This window comes from Cervus canadensis, chromosome 11 (genome assembly GCF_019320065.1).
Source record: "Cervus canadensis isolate Bull #8, Minnesota chromosome 11, ASM1932006v1, whole genome shotgun sequence".
Taxonomy (NCBI): Eukaryota; Metazoa; Chordata; class Mammalia; order Artiodactyla; family Cervidae; genus Cervus; species Cervus canadensis.
In genome coordinates, this window is record NC_057396.1 from 19,771,356 (window position 1) to 19,794,049 (window position 22,694).

Genomic DNA, 22,694 nt, shown 5'->3' on the forward strand with positions numbered 1-22,694 from the left:
AATAAAGCAGAAATTGATGTTTTTCTGGAACTCTCTTGCTTTTTTGATGATCCAGTTGATGTTGGCAATTTGATCTCTGGTTCCTCTGCCTTTTCTAAAACCAGCTTGAACATCTGGACGTTCACGGTTCACGTATTGCTGAAGCCTGGCTTGGAGAATTTTGAGCATTACTTTACTAGCATGTGAGATGAGTACAATTGTGCGGTAGTTTGAGCATTCTTTGGCATTGCCTTTCTTTCGGAATGAAAACTGACCTTTTCCAGTCCTGTGGCTGAGTTTTCCAAATTTGCTAGCATATTGAGTGCAGCCCTGTGTTCTAAAAGACTTACATAACCCAACTCGTTTATTATTTGGAGCCTTGGGAGCAATAAGGTTTATTATTATCCATCTTAGAAAGAGGAAGCAGCCCAGAGAGATGGTTTTCTTCAAGATTAGTTATTTGGAAAATGACAGACCAAGATTTGAAACCAAGGATTCTCAAGCCAGTAAGAGTCTAGGTTCACACTTCTAAGTATTATACCGTGCTGCCTCTTAAAGGGAGTAGCATTTAGATAGACTTTGAACAACAGATAAAACTTCTTTAGGAAAAAAAAAAAAAAAAACTTCTTTAGGGATAGACTAGTGGGAAGGACATTTAGAGTGAAAGTGAATTTTCTTTGGGAAATAAGGAAATAGTTGGATTTGACAGAATTGGTTACTTATGGTGCTTCCCAGATGGTGCTAATGACAAAGAACCCGCCTGCCAATGCAGAAGACATAAGAGGCATGGGGTTTTACCCCTGGGTTGGGAAGGTCCCCTGGAGAAGGAAATGGCAACCCACTCCAGTGTTCTTGCCTGGAGAATCCCGTGGACAAAGGAGCCTGGCAGGCTACAGTCCATAGGGTCGCAAACAGTTGGACACAACTTAGTACGCATGTGCTTTGAACCTACATCTCTGAGAAGGTCTCAAGTGCTCTAAACTGAATTTTTGAAAGATTTTAAAGAAGTGGGATAATAGATACAATATTGTGAAATATTTTGCTAAGAGGCTAGTATTCCTATGTTTTAGTTTGGTTTTCTAGTTTAGACTTCTATATCACTGTTAGTTTTATGATTTAAAATAAAAGATTATCTTATAGTATCCAATTAGTTATGTCCTTGACCACCCCTCTGTGTTAGGCAATATTGCCTGTGAACACTGAATGCATATGAAATAATAGGGACAATTTTCAGCTCTCTATTTTAAAATAATTTTTTTTGGTGGCTTTTGAATTTGAGTTAATTTCAGAACAGGTATCAGTGCATTATTTAATTTATAACACCTCTTTCCTAGGAAATGCCATGTACATTCATGTGTATACCATTAAAATAGAAGAAATTAAATTGCAGATCCTATTAAATTCACATAAATCCTGTGAAACCTTTAGAATCACATTCTAGTGTGTCTAAAGTACTGAGATTAATGTAATTGTGATAATATCAAATGGTGGTTATTTATATTTCTTTAATTTTTTAAGCTGTGTGGCATGTGGAGATCTTAGTTCTCCCCCCAGGGATCAAACCCATGCCCTTGCAGAGAAAGCTCAAAGTCTTCATTAACCACTGGACTGCCAGGGAAGTCCTGGGCATTTTTTATTAAACACTGAGGTGTAGCTATTAGCACATCTGTGGTTAACATGTAGATTCAGTCTTGTGAAAAGGCCAGCATTACTCAACCATGAGAGATGGTAGCAATGGTAATTAAAGTCCTGAGTTAATTAAGCAGATTTGTACCACAGAAACATAAAAAGGATTGTTGTGGTTCAAAAAGGGAGAACTGAAGAGTTGATGGTCTGAGAATAAGGAAGGAGATGAATTTGGAGACTGTATTTGGTGTTAGGTTTACATTTCTCTTACCAGTAGATGAGACTGTCTATGGAGAAACAGGCATGTTTATGGAAGACTGGGAAAATTTTTGTGCTTTTGATCTCCTCTTCACAGTTTTGAAGAAGTACATGGAAAATACTCATCAGAAAACAGTGATCTGTGCTCAGGGGAAGACTCTTCCATGCATTGCACCGCTTCTAACCACGGTGGAAGAGACTCCGCAAGTCATCTCAGCTCGAGTCCAGGGACATCTTCCTGAGTGGCTCAATGGCTATCTACTTCGTACTGGACCTGGGAAATTCGAGTTTGGGAAGGATAAGTAAGGCTTGATTTTGGAGAACAGTTTAATTTTCTTAGCATGGGCTCTTTCTATGTAATGTGCATAATATCTGCTTCCTCTCAGAGGCTAACATTGCTACACAATCCCTTTGATCACAGCTAAGGAAACTATAGCCTACAGGAAAAAAAAAATGGAGATTTTAATTCTTTTTCAAAAGTCCTGACTTCTGCTTTGCAGACTATTATAAGTTTTAAGTCATCTGAAAGTTTGTGCTAAAAGAGAAGTGTCAGAAACTATGACTACTGAGCTCCGTTTCATCACAAGTTCCTGGAGGAAGGGGCAATGTCTTCACTTCATACCACTCTCTCACCCAGTACTCCCCAAACACAGTGGCTCTTTCAGTTCCTCAAACCAGGAATGTTTATTTTTGCTCAGGGCCTTGGCGTTGGCTGGTTCATCTCTCTTTCCAAGTCTGATTCTTGTCATTCAGATATCAGCTCAAATTTCACATCCTTTGAGCTTTCCCTGATCTCCCAATCTAAAGGTGCTGTTTTTTATATTATTTATTTTAATTCTCTGCATTATCAATAGCTAGTATATTTTTGCTTGTTTACTTATTTATTAGCTGTTTTTCTCATTAGATGGCAGTTTCATAATGTCAGGGACCTTTTCTTGATCAACCTATATCCCCAGTATCTAGGATAGTGCTCTGTAGTTAAATAGCACCCAATACTTATATGTAAGTAAATGAGAAGCCCAGCAACTCATTGGTGTATCATTTCTCTGTGTGACTACTAGGGACATGAAGTGATGTGCAGAAACCATTGTGGTCAGAAAGAAATCTACTTTGCTTTAAACATTTAAAAATTTTAGAAACTTTTTTTTTTATTGTGAAAGTTTTTACCTGTATTAAACTTTTTGAAATATAGAACCAAGTGAGGGAAAAGTGTGTACCACATCCTCTGTTAGCACTTTGACATATTTCCTGCTGATCTTTCCCCCGTCTCTATAGATTTGTTTTAAATAATTACAATCATATGAAAAAAATTTTTAGTGAGGTATAATTGACATATTAGTTTCAGGTGTACAACATAATGATTCAATATTTGTATATATTGTGAAATTATCATCACAAGTCTAGTTAACATTCATAACCATACATGTTAACAAAAATTTGTTTTTCTTATGATGAGAAGTTTTAAGATTTACTGTTGTACATGCTGCGTGCTAAGTTGTTTCAATTGTGTCTGACTTTTTGTGACCCTATGGACTGCAGCCTACAAGGCTCCTCTGTCCATGGGATTCTCCAGGCAAGAATACTGGAGTGGGTTGGCATGCCCTCCTCCAGGGGATCTTCCTGACCCAGGGATCGAACCTGCTTCTCTTATGTCTCCTCTATTGGCAGGGAGGTTCTTTACCACTAGAGCCACCTGGGAAACCACAGTTTTACTGTTAGCAACTTTCAAATATGCAATACAGTTTTATTAACTATAATCTGACTCTGTACTTTACATCCCTTATTTATTTCATAACTGGAAATAAATTTTCATCCCATTTACCTCTTGCAATAACCAATCTCTTGCAACCACCAACTTATTCTCTGTGTCTGTGAGCTTGTTTGTCTTTCTTTCTTTTTAATCTTTATGATTTAATCTTTAAGATTCTGAAAGGTTGTTGTTGACCCACGAAAAGACGCCGGGATTCTTGGCCTCCGGAGGAGAAGAATTCAATCTGGGGCCAGAGACGAGGCTGGATCGCTCAGAGCTTTTGTGTAATAAAGTTTTATTAAAGTATAAAGGAGATAGAGAAAGCTTCTGACATAGGCATCAGAGGGGGGCAAAAGAGTTCCCCCCTGCTAGTCTTCAGCTGGATGTTATATAGTCACTGGCAGTCTGTTAATGAAAGAAAGGAATGTCTTAAAACTCAGAATGGCACCAGGCCCCTCATCCATAAGATGTATTTTGGGATAATCTTGGCACCAGATGATTCATCCCGGGCCATAAAACAATTGACTTGAATCTTGTAGAAGGGCAGATTACCATACAAATAGTTTCATTTACATAGATTAGGGGAACAATGTCTGAGTATAACATACTGATTTGTCAAGTAGGTTCTGAGCCATTAGGCGAACCGACTTGAAGACGGAGTCTGGGGTAAATGCATAGTACATTAACATAGCTTAAGACAAACATTTCCATAAGAAAAATGCATTGATTAACTCAAGGTTTGAGAATAGTTAACTTCAGGTGAAACCAGGTGTCATTATGGCAACACAGTATTTTAAGAGAAACCTCCTTTTAAATTTGTATAGAGAAGGAAAAATATATCAATAGTTTTTTTCCTCCTGCCGCTTAAGAGAGATTAAAAATGTCTGACACTTGCAGCCTATTTCCTCTGTTTGGAGACCCCTGGCCTTCCTGCCTGTCACCCTCTCAGTTCTACATATAAGTGAAATCATATGGTATTTGTCTTTCTCTGTCTGACTTATTTCACTTAGGATAATGCCCTCAAACTCTACTCATGTTGCAAATGGCAACATTTCCTTCTTTTTTATGGTTGAGTAGTATTCCATTGTGTGTGTGTATTTATATATATATATAACATCTTCTTTATCCATTCATCCATTTTTGGGCACTTAGGCTGTTTCCATATCTCAGCTATTATAAATAATGCTGCAGTAAACATGAGGATGCATGCATCTTTTATGAGCTAGTGTTTTCTATTTCTTTGGACTAATATCCGGTGGATCATATGGTAGTTCTGTTTTTAATTTTATGAGGATCCTCTATTTTTTGTGGTTTTGGTAGTGGCTATACTAATTCATGTTTTCACCAACAATACGTGAGTGTTCTCTTTTCTCCACATCCTCCCCAACACTTGTTATTTCTTGTCTTTTTGATAGTAACCATTTTAACAGGTGTGATGTGGTATGTCACTGTAGTTTTGATTTTCATTTCCCTGATGATTAGTGATGTTGAGCATCTCTTCGTATACCTGTTGACCATCTGTATGTCTTTTTTGTAAAATGTCCATTTAGATCTTTGGCCCATTTTAAAAACAGGTTTATGTGTGTTTTTGCTATTGAGTTGTATGAGTTTTTAAAAAAATATATTTTAGATATTAACTGAATTTTTTGTCTTTATTTTAAAAATTTCATACTGTCTTAAGGCTTTTTATCTGTGTTGCTACAAAATCTGAATGATTTACTTTTTTGGTGACTATCTAAATTTAACCTTTATTTAAAAACTTCCTTGTATTTAAGTTTAATTTTTTATTTTTAAAATTATGAACATATTATAACACATTTATAAGAGACTTGGAAAATACAGAACAAAGTTACATATAGTTCCACTATATATTACAATTATTTTTTTTAATAGACAAATTAAGATTTTTAGTTGGAGTTTCATATCGAGCCCTCAAAAATTAATAGAATGAATAGACAGAAAAGGGAAGATATAGTAGACCTGAAAAGCACTATGAATAAGTTCAGCATAATTAAGATTTGTACAATTTTCACACAGTAGCAGGATACAAATTCTATTCAAGTTTCCATGGACTATGAACCAGGAGACACTGGAACATATCCAGGGACATAAAACAAGACACAAAAATTTCATGGTCTAAAGGTACTGAAATCATATAGAGTCTGTTCTTTTATCACTGTGGAATTATGTTGGAAATCAATATCAAAAGATATTTGAAAATAACCCACATATTTTCAAGTGCAATGTGACATTTCATGAATCTTTAACTTAGTCACTGAAAGTCTTAATAAAGCTAAAAGACTGAATAAACACAGAGGGTGACTGAAGCAAAGAAAGCATTTAAATGAGAAATTAATATAAAAATGAGAAATTGAAATCAAAGACACTTTAAAAATGCCATGTATTTGGAAATTATCTGTCCACTTTTAAATGATGGATGTGAATGACTTACTTTTAATGGCTGGGTGATATTCCAGGTAACTTTTTAAAAAATGTGGTAAAATATACATAACATTTACCATCTAAAATTTGCCAACTATTTTTGATTGTACAGTTCAGTACCATTAAGGATATCCACTCTGATGTGCCACCATCCATCTACTTTTCATCTTGCAAAACTGAAACCCTGTATCCATTAAACAGTAACTCCTCATTCTCCCTTTCCCCAAGCTTGGCAGCCACCTGTTCTGCCTTCTATTAGTTATATTCCTGTGGGCCTGGTGGGAATCTGGTCATGGCCATACTGTGCTTTTCCACCTGTTGTTAGAGACAAATCAAGAATTAGGGCATGTTTAAGATATATTTCTTAATAACTCAGATACTTTAATTTTCTGAATCTGTTGCATCTTGTCTTCACTGAGTATTAGACTTATAAAATGACAGTGCTAGAAGGAAACAAAATGCAATGTTCTTCTACCACCCTATCCCTCCCCAGTCAGCTGCTGCAAGAAGCCCTTGAGAAATTATTTTAAATACTTAGGGCAATGGTTGGGGGACTGGGAGGGTAGAGAGCTGATTTGGGGGTAGAGAGAAAGAAACTTACTGGTCTATGGATCGCCCCCGCCCCCTTTAGCCCTAACAGAGAAGTTCTTCTTTTCCCTATTTTATCTGGATTTCATGAAATTTATAATTTGAAAAAGAGATCACGAAGCATAAAGGAGGAGGAAGAGGAAAAATAAAAATAAAAGTACTAGTCCACCTCCCAGAGGGTCACAGCATCTTACAAAAAGCACATGGCATTTCATTTGCTGCAGAAGCGGCTCTAGTCAGTTGTAAACCAAACAGCAGAAAGATCTTTGTGGGGGAAGGAAAGTGGGTGGTGTGGTTGGTTGGTCCTTGTAAGTGTCTACTTTGCCTTCAAATCAATATTTTCCAGAGCCAGCATTAGGCATGTATAGCAAGAACAAGATCTTGCCTGACCCCTGGGTGAGAAGTACAGATATCTTCAAATTAAAGAGGCGGAAAACTGAGGCTTAGTTTAGTGCCTGGCTCTCAACTTTGATTGATTGATTGATTTTCATAGGAGAATGTTTCCTGTTTTTATTTATAAAAGGCATCATCAGTTATCATAATACACAGCTTTCCCTTTTGTGGATCCCCAAGTCTCTTTCATATATTTCTTTTTAATAGAATTTACTTGCAAATATTTGGGGGGCATTTCTTTGTTTTTAGAATTTTTATTTTATATTGGAGTACAGTTGATTGACAATATTCTGATAGTTTCAGATGTACAGCAAAGTGATTCAATTATATATATACATGGTATATAGTTACTAAGTGGTTGTGTTTACTCACTAAGTCACGTCCAGTTCTTTGCAACCCCATGGACTATAGCCCACCAGGCTCCTCTGTCCATGGGATTTCCCAGGCAGGAATAATGGAGTGGGTGGCCATTTCCTACTCCAGGGGATCTTCCTGACCCAGGGACTGAACCCAGCTCTCCTGCATCTCCTGCATTGCAGGTGGATTCTTTACCACTGAGCCACCAGGGAAGCCTCCATGCATATGTATGTTCTTTTCCAAATTCTTTTTCCATTTAGGTTGTTACATAATACTGAGCAGAGTTCCCTGTGCTGTACAGTAGGTCCTTGTTGGTTATCCATTTTAAACATAGCAGTTTGTACATGTCGACCTCAAACTCCCTAACTATCCTTCCCACCCACACTTTCCCTGGGTAACCATGAGTTCCTTCTCTAAATCTGTGAATCTGTTTCTGCCTTGAAATAAGCTGATTTGTACAATTTCGTTTTAGATTCCATATCTAAATGATACATAGATATTTCTGACTTAATTCATTCAGTATGACAATCTCTGTGTCATCCATATTGCTACAGATGGCATTATTTCATTCTTTTTAATGGCTGAGTAATATTTCACTGTATATATGTGCCACATCTTCTTAATCCATTCACTTATTGATGGACATTTAGGTTACTTCCTAATATCTTGGCTATTGTAAACAGTGCTACAATGAACATTGGGGTGCAAGTATCTTTTTGGACCATGTTTTTCTCTGGACATATGCCCAGAAAGGATTGCTGGGTTATATGGTAGCTGTATTTTTAGCTTTTTAGGGAACCTCCATACTGTTTTCCATAGTGGCTCTATCAATTTATATTTCCACCAACAGTATAGGAGGGCTCCCTTTTCTCCACACTCTGTCTAGAATTTCTTGTTTGTAGTCTTTTTGATGATGGCCATTCTGACTGGTGTGAGAGGGTATCTCATTGTGGTTTTGATTTGTATTTCTCTAACAATTAGTGATGTTGAATATCTTTTCATGTGCTTCTTGGCCATCTGTTTATCTTCTTTGGAGAAATGTCTATTTATGTATTCTGCTCAATTTTTGATTGGGTTGTTTTGATGATATTAAGCTACATGAGTTGTTTGTAAATTTTGGAGACTAATCCCATGCTGGTCACATAATTTACAAATATTTTCTCTGAATCTGTGGGTTGTCTTTTCATGTTATTTATGGTTTCATTTGCTGTGCAAAAACATTTAATTTGGTCTCATTTGTTTATTTGTGTTTTTATTTCCATGACTCTGGAGATGGATTGAAAAAAATATTGATATAATTTATGTCAGAGAGTGTTCTGCCTATATTTTCCTCTAAGAGTTTTATAGGCTCTGATCTCACATTTAGATCTTTAACCCATTTTGAGCTTATTTTTGTGTATGGTGTTAAAGAATGTCCTAATTTCATTTTTTTACATGTAGCTGTCCAGTTTTCCCAGCACCATTTATTGAAGAGACTATCTTTCCACCATTGTATAGTCTTGCCTCCTTTGCTGTAGATTAACTGACCAGAGGTGAGTGGATCTATTTCTGGGCTTTCTGTCCTGTTCCATTGATTATATTTCTATTTTTGTGCCAGTACTATACAGTTTTGATGACTATAGCTTTGAAGTATAATCTGAAATCAGGGAGCCTGATTCCTCCAGCTTTATTTTTCTTTCCCAAGGTTGCTTTGGCAGCTGCTGCTGCTAAGTCACTTCAGTCGTGTCCAACTCTGTGCGACCCCATAGATGGCAGCCCACCAAGCTCCCCCGTCACTGGGATTCTCCAGGCAAGAACACTGCAGTGGGTTGCTATTTCCTTCTCCCATGCATCAAAGTGAAAAGTGAAAGTGAAGTCTCTCAGTCGTGTCTGACTCTTCGCGACCCTGTGGACTGCAGCCTACCAGGCTCCTCTGTCCGTGGGATTTTCCAGATGAGAGTACTGGAGTGGGTTGCCATTGCCTTCTCCATTGCTTTGGCTATTTGAGATCTTTTGTGTCTCCAAACTAATTTTAGTATTTTTTATACTAGTTCTATAAAAATGTCATTGATAATTTGATAAGGATTGCATTGAATCTGTAGGTTGTCTTAAGTAGTATAGTCATTTTGGTAATACTAATTCTTCCGATTCAAGGTCATGACATATCTCCATCTGTTTGTGTCATTTTCGATTTCTTTCATCAGTGTCTTATAGTTTCAGATGACAGGTCTTTTGTCTCCTTAAGTAAGTTTATTCCTAGACACTTTATTCTTTTTTTTTTTTTTTACTTTACAATATTGTATTGCTTTTGCCATACATTGGGTTGAATCCGCCATGGGTGTACATGTGTTCCCCATCCTGAACCCCCTCCCACCTCCCTCCCCATCCCATCCCTCTGGGTCATCCCAGTGCACCAGCCCAGAGCACCCTGTATCATGCATCGAACCTGGACCGGCAATTCGTTTCACATATGATAATTTACATGTTTCAATGCCATTCTCCCAAATCATCCTGCCCTCGCCCTCTCCCACAGAGTCCAAAAGACTGTTCAATACAGCTGTGTCTCTTTTGCTGTTTTGCCTACAGGGTTATCATTACCATATTCTTTTTAATGCAGTAGTAAATGGGATTGTTTCCTTAATTTCTCTTTCTGGTCTTTTGTTTTTAGTGTATAGAAATGCAAGAGATTTCTGTGTGCTAATTTTGTAACCTGCAACTTTACAAAATTCACTGAAGAGCTCTAGTTGTTTTCTGGTAGCATCTTTAGGGCCTTCTATGTATGGTATCATGTCATCTGCAAACAGTGACAGTTTAACCTCTTCTTCTGCAATTTGGATTCCTTTTATTTCCTTTTCTTCGCTGATTGCCATAGCTAGGACTTCCAAAACTATGTTCAATGAGAGTGGTAAGCATGGACATCTTTGTCTTGTTCCTGATCTTAGAGGAAATGCCTTCTGCTGTTCACTGTGGTTTATGATGTTAGCTGTAGGTTTGTCATATATGGCTTTTATTATGTTGAGGTAGGTTCCTTGTATGCCCACTTTCTGGAGAATTTTTACCATAAATCAGTGCTGAATTTTGCCAAAAACTTTTCTGCATCTATTGAGATGACCATATATATTTTTTTAATTTTTAAATCTTTTATTGATGTGTAGTTGATTTACAAAGTTTTATTACTTTTAGGTATACAACATAGTGATTCAATATTTTTATAGATTACACTCCACTTAAAGTTATTATCAAAGACTGACAATATTCCCTGTGCTGTCCATTATATCCTTGTATTGTATTCATTTTATACCTAGTAGTCTGTACCTCTTTTTATTTATTTATTTATTTTAATTGGAGGATAATTACTTTACTGTATTGTCACTAAAAGTCGGATACGACTGAGCGTCTTCACTTTCACTTTTCACTTTCATGCATGGGAGAAGGAAATGGCAACCCACTGCAGTGTTCTTGCCTGGAGAATCCCAGGGACAGGGAAGCCTGGCGGGCTGCCGTCTATGGGGTCGCACAGAGTCAGACATGACTGAAGCGATTTAGCAGCAGCAACAGCATCTCTTCTCTTGTGATTTGATGACCATTTTTAGTGTTGTGTTTGGGTTGCTTTTTCTGAGTGTGAATCTGTTGCAGTTTTTGGGTTTGCTATTACCATGAGGTTTTGATATAGCAATCTATATGTGACAAAGTTGTTTTAAGTTGCTGATCTCCTCCCTGCCTAGAGGAGTTCTTTAGCATTTGTTGCAAAGCTGGTCCTTCAGCATTTGCTGCAAAGCTGAAGCAATTAGGCAAGCAATTGCTCTTAGGTAACAGAGGCCTTCAAGAGGGCTCATGCCAATGAGCACTTCCCAGAACTGCTGCTGCCAGTGTCTTTGTCCCCACAGTTGCCTGCTCCGCCACCTCTGCAGGAGACCCTCCAGTACTAGCAGATAGGTCTGGCCCAGTCTCTTGTGGGATCACTCCTTTTTTCCCATGGGTCCTGGTGCACTCAAGAATTTACATGTGCCCTTCAAGAGTAGAGTTTCTGTTTCCTCCAGTCCTGTGGTAATCCAACAATCAAATCCCACTGGCTTTCAAAGCCGGACTCTCTGGTGACTTCTCTTCCCGTTGCTGGACTCAGGGCTCAGAACCTGCCCTCCAGTGGGAGAACTTCTGTGGTATGACTGTTTTCCAGTTCGTGGGTCCCACACCCTGTGGGCATGAGATTGAGTCTATCAAGTTGTGCCCTCCCTACTGCTTCCCTGTGGCTTCTCCTTTGTCTTTGTGTGGAGGGTATCTTTTTTGGTAGCTTCCAGCAGTTTTCTACTGATGGTTGTTTACAAGTCAGTTGTGATTCTGGTGCTCTCACAATAAGGGGTGAATGAATGTCCTTCTACTCCACCATCTTGAGATCCCAACTTAGATTTAAAGGGAGTGGTGGAGACCTGAAGCAAACACAACTCTTAACCTGTGAACAAGAATATCTCTGCTTGGTTGTTCAGGCCATATCTGAAGCTTATTCCACAGAATTGCCTACCCCTGAAACCTTGAACTCTGAAACTCTACTCTCTTCTTAAAACCCCAATTTCCACACCCCTCCATTCCTGTGAAACTTACCTTTAATTGCTTCATGTTCTCGTCTTACTCTTCTCCATCTTTTCAGTTTATCAGCTTTCCTTTAGTTTCTTCTCCCTGGTATAGATTCCACAATCTATAGATTTCTATAGATTCCTTCACATACACCCTTACTGCCACCATCCTCTCTACCTTTGCCCTGGTGAGCTACCTGCCTCTGACCATTTCTGGTCCTACATCAACCTATTTCTGGCTTCCTCTTCTCAGCGTCCAGGCCTGCTAAGCATTTCTAGAGGAAATCACATAACCTAACAGATTGATTCAATGACAGAATTATGATTTACAGCCCCATCTGAGTCTTTGGTGCTGCCAGGAAGTCTTTAGCTCTTTCCAGCTTCCCACGGGGTCCCTTTCCCGAAACTTCCTTCATTCTCCCTGTGTCTTTGACTGTCAACAGACAGACCTGCCCACTTCATTATGGATAGAGGGGCAATGGAATTTGAGCTCCTTCAACTGCCCTCTTCCTCACCTCCCTATTTCTGCAGAGAGTTACTCCTGCCTGTCATCATCGGAGCAGGAAGAGGCTTCTCGTCCTCCTCTGAAACCTCGCCACATCATTCCTGCCCTCCCTTTGTATCTGTTCTCCTTCACTAATCCCTCGTCTCAGCCTGCAAGTGTCCTCTCATCCTGAAATCCCCTCATTCCTTCGCACCTTCTTCTCCAACTAGTACCCCCTCTCCTCCCCTCACCGTTTCTGTTTTCCTGCTTCCTGAGGTCTTCTCGGTTCACTTCCATCTAACTTTTCACCCCTCCATGCTACAGTGCGTGCATGTGTGCTAAGTTGCTTCAGTCATGTCTGACTCTTTGTGACCCTATGGACTGTAGCCCACCAGGCTCCTCTGTCCATAGGATTCTCCAGGTAAGATTACTGGAGTGTTTTTTCATGCCCTCCTCCAAGGGATCTTCCTGACCCAGGAATCAAACCTGCATGTCCTGCAGTTCCTACCTTGCAGGTGGATTCTTTTACTGCTGAGCCACCAGGGAAGTGGTATCAGTTCTCAAAAAGGTCACCAAAGCCTTTTAAGTGTTAAATGAAATGGGTTTTCCAGTCCTTGGTCTACTTTTCTACAACATTTGACCTTCTTGTCAATGTCCTAACATTCTCTGGTCCTGGATTCCCACATAACACTTTCCTGATTCTTCTCCTGTCCCTCTGATTGTATGTTCTAAAATAATTTTTTTGCTGTTCACTTTACTTCACTTTCCCTTCAGTGTTGATGTACCCCAGCCTCTGACCTGAGTATTCCTTCCTTTTCTCTCATTATGTGCTTTTTTGCTATAGTAGAAATAGTATATTCTTTAGAGTAAGATGGAGTGGGTTCAGATTCCATGTTCACCACTTTTCAGCACTATAATCTTGAGCAAGTTTTCCCATATGAAAAATGAGACTAATAATACTGATTTTAATGACTGAGTATGAGGATTAAAGGAGATAATGCCTATAAAGGGCTTCACTCAGTGGCTGACAGGAATGAACACTTAGTGCATTTTCTTTCTCTTCTTTCCCTTCAATGCCCTCTTTCCCCATTCCTCTTCCTGATAAGTAACTTCTAGTTCACCTTACTTTTGTAGATTCCAGGATGTGGAGTCAGCACTGGGCTAAGATCCTTGTTCTGCCATGTGCCTGTCCTATGACCTTGATTTGTTGTTGCTGTGAACCTTGGTTTCGACATCTATACTATGGTGATAGTAGTTCCACATCTGTAATCAATGTTGGGTCAGGGGAATAAATATTTATATATATGACCCTTGAACAACACAGGGGTTAGGCGTGCCAAACCTCTGCACAGTGGAAAACTGTCTATAACTTATAGTCAGCCTTTTGTTCCCATGGTTCTGTCACATCTGTGGGTTTTTATCAACCAACTGCAGATTGTATAGTTTACTACAGTATTTCAGTCCAGTTCAGTTTAGTCATTCTGTCGTGTCTGACTCTTTGTGACCTCATGAACTGCAGCTTGCCAGGCTTCCCTGTTCATCACCAACTCCCAGGGCTTCCTTAAACTCATGTCAATCGAGTCGGTGATGCCACCCAACCATCTCATCCTCTGTCGTCCCCTTCTCCTCCTGCCTTCAATCTTTCCCAGCATCAGGGTCTCTTCCAGTGAGTCAGCTCTTCACATCCGGTGGCCAAAGTATTGGAGTTTCAGCTTAAGCATCAGTCCTTCCAATGAATATTCAGGATTGATTTCCTTTAGGATTGACTGGTTTGATCTCCTTGCAGTCCAAGGGACTCTCAAGAACTTTCTCCAACACCACAGTTCAAAAGCATCAATTCTTCAGTGCTCAGCTTTCTTTATGGTCCAACTCTCACATCCATACAACACTACTGGAAAAACCATAGCTTTGACTAGACAGACCTTTGTCAGCAAAAATCTGTGTATAACTGGATCCATACAAAACAAACTTATGTTGTTCAAGGGTCAACTGTATACACACACACATTATATATATGTATATATACATATATATCTTTTCATAAGTATTATTGTTGTTCAGTTGCTCAGTCGTGTCCAACTTTTGTGACCCAATGGACTGCAGCATGCCAGGCTTCCCTGTCCTTCACCATCTCCGGGAGCAATGAGTCAGTGATGCCATCCAACCATCTCATCCTCGGTCGTCCCCTTCTCCTCCTACCTTCAATCTTTCCCAACACCAGGGTCTTTTCAAATGAGTCGGCTTTTTGCACTAGGTGGCCAAAGTATTGGAGCTTCAGCTTCGTCATCCACCCTTCCAATGAATATTCAGGGTTGATTTCCTTTAGAATGGACTGGTTTTATTTCCTTGCAGTGCAAGGGACTCTCAAGAGTCTTCAGCACCACAGTTCAAAAGCATCAATTCTTCAGTGCTCAGTTTTCCTTATGGTCCAACTTTCACATCCATACACGACTAGAAAAAACTATAGCTATAACTAGACGAACCTCTGTTGGCAAAACAGTTCTTTGCTTTCCAATATGCTGTCTAGGTTGGTCATAGCTTTTCTTCTAAGGATAAAGCATCTTTTAATTTCATGGCTATAGTCACCATCTGCAGTGATTTTGGAGCCCAAGAAAATGAAGTCTGTCCCTGTTTCCATTGTTTCCCCATCTATTTGCCATGAAGTGATGGGACCGGATGCCATGATTTGTTTTTTGAATATTGAGTTTTAAGCCAGGCTTTTCACTCTCCTCTTTCACTTTCATCAAGAGGCTTTTAGTTCCTCTTCACTTTCTGCCATGAGGGTGGTGTCATTTGCGTATCTGAGGTTATTGATATTTCTCCAGGCAATCTTGATTCCAGCTTGTGCTTTATCCAGGCCAGCATTTCGCATGATGTACTCTGAATATAAGTTAAGTAAGCAGGGTGACAATATACAGCCTTGATGTACTCCTTTCCCAATTTTGAACCAGTCTGTTGTTCCATGTCCAGTTCTAACTGTTGCTTCTTGACCTGTATACAGGTTTCTCAGAAGGCAGGCAGGGTGGTCTGGTATTCCCATTGCTTCAAGAATTTTCTGCAGTTTGTTGTGAACCACACAGTCAAAGGATTTAGAATAGTCAATGAAGTAGAGTAGATGTTTTCCTGGAATTCTCTTGCTTTTCCTATGATTCAACAGATGTTGGCAATTTGATCTCTGTTTCCTCTGCCTCTTCTAAATCCAGCTTGAACATCTGGAAGTTCTTGATTCATGTACTGTTGAAGCCTAGCTTGGAAAATTTTGAGCATTACTTTGCTAGCATGTGAAATGAATACATTTGTTCAGTATTTGAACATTCTTTGGCATTGCCTTTCTTTGGGATTGGAATGAAAACTGACTTTTTCTAGTCTGGTAGCCACTGCTGAGTTTTCCAAGTTCTTGATTCATGTACTGTTGAAGCCTAGCTTGGAAAATTTTGAGCATTACTTTGCTAGCATGTGAAATGAATACATTTGTTCAGTATTTGAACATTCTTTGGCATTGCCTTTCTTTGGGATTGGAATGAAAACTGACCTTTTCCAGTCTGGTAGCCACTGCTGAGTTTTCCAAATTTGCTGGCATATTGAGTGCCGCACTTTTTTTAGGATTTGAAATAGCTCAGCTGGAATTCTATCACCTCCACTAGCTTTGTTCATAGTGATGCCTCCTAAGGCCCACTTGACTTCACTCTCCAAATGTTTGGTTCTAAGTGAGTGATCACACCATTGTGGTTATCTGGGTCATTAAGATCTTTTTTGTACAGTTCTTCTATGTATCCTTGCCATTTCTTAATGTCTTCTGTTTCTGTTAGGTCCATACCACTTCTGTCTTTTATTATGCCCATCTTTATATGAAATATTCCCTTGAAGTGAACTGAAGTGAAGTGAAAGTCACTCAGTCGTGTCCGACTCTTTGGACTATAGAGTCCATGGAATTCTCCAGGCCAGAATGCTGGAGTGGGTATCCTTTCCCTTCTCCAGGAGATCTTCCCAACCCAGGGATCAAACCCAGGTCTCCCACATTGCAGGCAGATTCTTTACCATCTGAGCCACAAGGGAAGCCCATATTCCTCTCGTATCTCTAATTTTCCTGAAGAGATTACTAGTCTTTAACACTTTGTTGTTTTCCTCCATTTCTTTGCATTGATCGCTGAGGAAGGCTTTCTTATCTCTCCTTGCTATTCTTTGGAACTCTGCATTCAGATGGGTATATCTTTGCTTTTCTCCTTTACCTTTTGTTTCTCTTATTTTCTCAGCTGTTTGTAAAGCCTTCTCAGACAATCATTTTGCCTTTTTGCATTTCTTTCTTTTTTTTTTTTTGAGGATGGTTTTTGATCACTGCCTCTTTACAATGTCACAAACCTCCATCCATAGTTCTTCAGGCACTCTATCAGATCTAATCCCTTGAATCCATTTGTTACTACCACTATATAATAAGGGATTTGATTTAGGTTATACCTTAGGGACTGGTGGTTTTCCCTGCTTTCTTCAACTTAAGCCTGAATTTTGCAATAAGGAGTTCTTGATCTGAGACACATTCAGCTCCAGGTCTTGTTTTGCTGACTGTATAGAGCTTCTCCATCTTTGACTGCAAAGAATATAATCAGTCTGATTTTGGTGTTGACCATCTGGTGATGTCCATGTGTAGAGTCATCTCTTCTGTTGTTGGAGGAGGGTGTTTGCTATGATCAGTGTGTTCTCTTGGCAAAAGTCTGTTAGTTTTTGCCATGCTTCATGTTGTACTCCAAGGCCCAATTTGCCTGTCACTCCAGGTATCTCTTGACTTCTTACTTTTGCATTCCAGTCTCCTGTGATGGAAAGGACATCTTTTTTCTGGTGTTAGTTCTAGAAGGTCTTGTAGATCCTCATAGAACCATTCAGTTTCTGCTTCTTCAGCATTAGTGGTTGGGGTATAGACTTGGATTACTCTGATATTAAATGGTTTGCCTTGGAATTGAATTGAGATCTTTCTGTCGTTTTTGAGATTGCACCCAATTACTGCATTTTGGATTCTTTGGTTGACTATGAGGGCTACTCCATCTGTTCTAAGGGATTCTTGCCCACAGTAGCAGATACAATGGTCATCTGAATTAAATTTGCCCATTCTGGTCCATTTTAAATCACATATTCCTAAAATGTCGATGTTCACTCTTGCCATCTCCTGTTTGACCACTTCCAATTTATCTTGATTCATGGACCTAACATTCCAGGTTTCTATGCAATATTTTTCTTTACAGCATCAGACCTTACTTTCACCACCAGACACACCCACAGCTGGGTGTTGTTTCCGCTTTCACTCAGCTTCTTCATTCCTTTTGGAGCTATTTCTCCGCTCTTCTCCAGTAATATATTGGGCACCTGCCAACATGAGGAGTTCATCTTTCTGTGTCATATCTTTTGCCTTTGCCTACTGTACATGAGGTTCTCAAGGCAAGAATGCTGAAGTGGTTTGCTGTTCCCTTCTACTGTGAACATGTTTTGCAAAACTCTCCATCAAGACACATCTGTCTTGGGTTGCCCTCCATTCAGTTCAGTTCAGTTCAGTAGCTCACTCTTTGTGACCCCGTGGACTGCAGCATGCCAGGCTCCCTGTCTATCACCAACTCCCGGAGCCTACTCAAACTCATGTCCACTGAGTCGGTGATGCCATCAACCATCTCATCCTCAGTCATCCTCTTCTCCTCCCAACTTCAATCTTTCCCAGCATCAGGGTCTTTTCAAATGAGTCAGGTTTCACATTAGGTGGCCAAAGAATTAGAGTTTCAGCTTCAACATCAATCTTTCCAATGAATATTCAGAATTGAATATTTCCGTTAAGATGGACTGGTTGGATCTCCTTGCAGTCCAAGGGACTCTCAAGAGTCTTCTCCAACACCACAGTTCAAAAGCATCAATTCTTCGGCACTCAGCTTTCTTCATAGTCCTACTGTCATATCCTTACATGACTATAGGAAAAACTATAGCTTTGACTAGATGGACCTTTGTTGGCAAAGTAATGTCTCTGCTTTTTAATAAGCTGTCTAGGTTGGTCATAACTTTTCTTCCAAGGAGCAAGTGTCTTTTAATTTCATGGCTGCAGTCACCATCTGCAGTGATATTGGAGCCTAAGAAAATAAAGTCTGTCAGTTTCCATTGTTTCCCCATCTATTTGCCATAAAGTGATGGGACCAGAAGCCATGATCTTAGTTTTCTGAATGCTGAGTTTTAAACCAACTTTTTCACTCTCCTCTTTCACTTTCATCAAGAGGCTCTTTAGTTCTTCTTTGCTTTCTGCCATAAGGGTGGTGTCATCTGCATATCTGAGGTTATTGATATTTCTCCCAGCAACCTTGATTTCAGCTTGTGCTTCATCCAGCCTGGCATTTTCATATGATGTACTCTGCATAGAAGTTAAATAAGCAGGGGGCAAAAATATAGCCTTGACATATATGGCGTGGCTCATAGTTTCATGAGTTAGACAATGTTGTGACCCATGTGAACAGTTTGGTTAGTTGTCTGTAATTTTGACTTTCATTCTGTCTGCCTTCTGATGGATGAGGATAAGAGGCTGGTGGAATCTTCCTGATGGGAGGGACTAGATGTGGTTCTTGCTCTGGTAGGCAGGGCAATGCTCAGTAAATTTTTAATCCAATTTTCTGCTGATGGGTGGGGCTGTGTTCCCTCCCTGTAGTTTGGCCTGAGGCCAAACTGTGGTAAGGGTAAAGGCAGTAATGGGGACCCCTTTCAAAAAGACATATGTCAGCATGCAGTTGCTCCCAGGACTGTTGTATTCAATGCCCCTGACCCCACAGCAGGTCGCTGTGAACCCACACCTCCACCAAAGACTCACAGACACTCACGAGCAATTCTGGCTCACTCCCTTTTGGGGTCACTGCTCCTTTCTCCTGGGTCCTGGCGCACACAAGGTTTTGTTGTGCCCTCCAAGAGTCTGTTTTCCTGGGGGTTTTCAGTTCTTTCGTCGGATCCCCAAGTTGGGAAATCTGTTTTGGGTCCTAGAACTTTTGCAACAGTGCGAGAACTTCTTTGGTATAATTGTTCTCCAGGTTGTGTGTCATCTGCTCAGTAGCTCTAAGTGGGGCTAATGGTGACTTCCTCTGTGAGGACTTATGCCCCTCGCTGCGCCTCCCAGGTCCCCGCGGCAGGTCACTGCTGATCCGTGCCTCCACAGGAGACCCTGAAACACTCATAGGCAGGTCTGGCTCAGTCTCTTATGGGGGCCACTGTTCCTTTCCTTTTATCCTGGTGCCCACAAGGTTTTGTTTGTACCCTCGGATTGTCTCTGTCGGGTCTGATATTTGATTTCACAAGTATATATTTCATAAATATACATATTTTATATAAAATTATGTTGTTCAAGGATCAACTGTATATACACATTATGTACATACATATCTTTTCCTAAATATATATTTTTATATCCTGGTGACATGCCCAGCACAGTTTCCGACACACAGTAAGTCCTCAGCAGATGGTGTTGTTATCCCAGAGCCATCCCTATTCGTGTCACACACAGACACTTCCAAACATCTCTTTTCCACAGCACACCCATCTCTTGTATCCTAGACCTGTGTCTTGCCAGCTGGCTGTGACACATCTCTACTCTGATGATTTGCAAATGGCTCAGCCTCTTGTTCAAAACTGAACTGCTTGCTTTTCTCCCAATATTTGCTCTTCCTGTATTTTCCATGTCAGTTAAAGAGTCGTCATCCATTCAGGGGTGATTTTTTGGATTCTCTCTCTTTGTTACTGCCTACCTCATGACAGTCATCTCTGACTTATTTCTGCAGTTTGTCCTTTTCTCATTGTACTGTTTCATTTTAAGCTTTCATCTCCTCTCACTTGAATTATTACCTGGTTGTTCGTCTTTTTGTTCCATATTCTAGTGTGTTCAGAGTGACCTTTCTAAGACACAGGTTTCACTCTTTCACTTTCCTGTTCCTAAACTCCACGCTTTCCTGTTGAAGCTGACCTATTTCTCTGGCATGATTGCCTGCCACTAATGGCTAATACTAATTTGTTAACTGGCTGCTTCTTCAAGATACCATATACCTTCAGGTTCTTCCTTTTTTTTTTTTCCCTTCTAATCACCTAATCCTAAGATGCCTTTTTACTCTTCTCCACCTGGCAAACATCCTTAAAGAATCATGTTCTTCCCTCTTGACTTTTCCCTGATGTCCACATCCTTCCAATCTGTTGTTCCTCCTGTGCATAGACAGTTTAAAAAAAAACAAAAAAACAAGAAACCAACACTTTTCCATTAGTGCAGTAATCATTGTGTACTTCCCAGGTGGTGTTAGTGGTGAAGAATCTGACTGCCAATCCAGGAGACTCACAAGATGTGGGTCTATCCCTGGGTTGGGAAGATCCCCTGAAGTAAGAAATGGCAACCTACTCCAGTATTCTTGCCTGGGAAATCCCAAGAACAGAAGAGCCTGGAGGGCTACAGCCCATGGAGTTGCAAAGAATCAGATGTGACTGAAAACACACACACACATCATGATAGTTATTTATACACCTATAATTTCTGGGCTTGAACAATGCCTCTCAGATAGCAGAGACTCAAGAAATGTTGGTTGATTTGACTAAATAAATACTTAGAATGATAGAGTCAAGAAGGATCTTGTGAGAAGGAATCTAACAAGTTAATTATCTAAAAGTAATTTGGGTCAAGAAAGTCAGTTATTACAAGAATGAGCATGGAAGAGATTGGCTTAATAGGAGAACGTGCCAAAAATTAGGGGTTTGCTCGACAGCTCAGTATGAGTCAACATGAGATGGTAACAAAGAAAAATAAGAAGGAAAGAAAAAAATATGAATAAATGAGGAAGCTGAGTGTCTGAGTTTACACCCAGAGTATAGGTTTGGCTCTATGTATCATGATTTTATTGGGATTTAGACTGGAATAACAATAAAACTATTTTGTTTTTAATGTTTTTTGAAAAAAATTACCAAAATATGGTGAGAAACTGCTAGCTGATATCAAGGATAAAAGGGCGAAAGCCCAAATGCACAAAATAAGAAATGACAATGAAGGAATTCTCTGGCAGTCCAGTGGTTAGACTCCGTGCTTCCACTGCAGGAGGCACCAGTGTGATCCCTGGTCAGGGAACTAAGATCCCACAAGTTGTATGTTGCAGGCAAAAAAAAAAAAGAAAGAAATGACAATTAAAAAGAAGTCATTGAATAGATAAAAAATTATAAAAGACTTTGTGGGCCTCTATGCAAATACTCTTGGAAACCTCAAGGAAATGAATAATTTCCTGGGGGAAATACAGATTAACAAAATTGACAGAGTAGAAAGTTTAAAGACACCAGTTTTGTAGAAGTAAACAAGAAACTTATTGAATAACTGCCTCCTTAAAAAAGCACTAAACCTCAATTATTTCACAGAGAAATTCTACCAGACTTTTGAATATCAGATAGTTCCAGTGCTTTATAGATTATTTTTGTTCAGTTGCTCAGTCATGTCCAACTCTTTGCAACCCCATGGACTTCAGCATGCCAGGCCTCCCTGTCCTTCACCCATCACCCATCACCCATACTCAAACTCATGTCCATTGAGTCAGTGATGCAATCCAACCATCTCATCTTCTGTCATCACCTTCTTCTCCTGCCTTCAATCTTTTCCAGCATCAGGGTCTTTTCTAATGAGTCAGCTCTTTGCATAAGAAGGCCGAATTATTGGAGTTTCAGCTTCAGCATCAATCCTTCCAATTAATATTCAGGATTGATTTCCTTTAAGATTGACTGGTTTGATCTCCTTGCAGTCCATGGGACTCCCAAGAGCTTTCTCCAACACCACAATTCAAATGCATCAATTCTTCGTCGCTCAGCTTTCTTTATGACCAACTCTCATATCCATACATGACTACTGGGAAAATCATAGCTTTGATTATACAGACCTTGTTGGTGAAGTAATATCTCTGCTTTTTATTATGCTGTCTAGGTTTGTCATAGCTTTTCTTCCAAGGAGCAAGTGCCTTTTAATTTCATGGCTGCAGTCACCATTTGCAGTGATTTTGGAGCCCAAGACAATAAAGTCTCTCACTGTTTCCATTGTTTCCCCATCTATTTAACATGAAGGGATGGGACCAGATGCCATAATCCTAGTTTTTTGAATGCTGAGTTTTAAGCTAGTTTTTCATTCTCCTCGTTCACCTTCATCAAGAGGCTTAGTTCCTCTTTGCTTTCTGTCATAAGGGTGGTGTCATCTGCATGTCTGAGGTTATTGATATTTTTCCTGGCAATCTTGATTCCAGCTTGTGCTTTA

The 22,694-nt window shown here is 39.7% G+C and overlaps 1 protein-coding gene across 2 annotated transcripts in view; it reads left to right on the forward strand.

Annotated features, from left to right (window-relative positions):
• Nucleotides 1–22,694, forward strand: part of BCO2 (beta-carotene oxygenase 2) — a 72,024-nt gene that overhangs the window by 10,589 nt on the left and 38,741 nt on the right. For both annotated transcript variants that reach the window (XM_043482283.1, XM_043482284.1), the window contains exon 2: nucleotides 1,961–2,165. In XM_043482283.1, coding sequence (XP_043338218.1) covers nucleotides 1,961–2,165 — 205 coding nt within the window. The remainder of the gene's footprint in view (nucleotides 1–1,960; nucleotides 2,166–22,694) is intronic.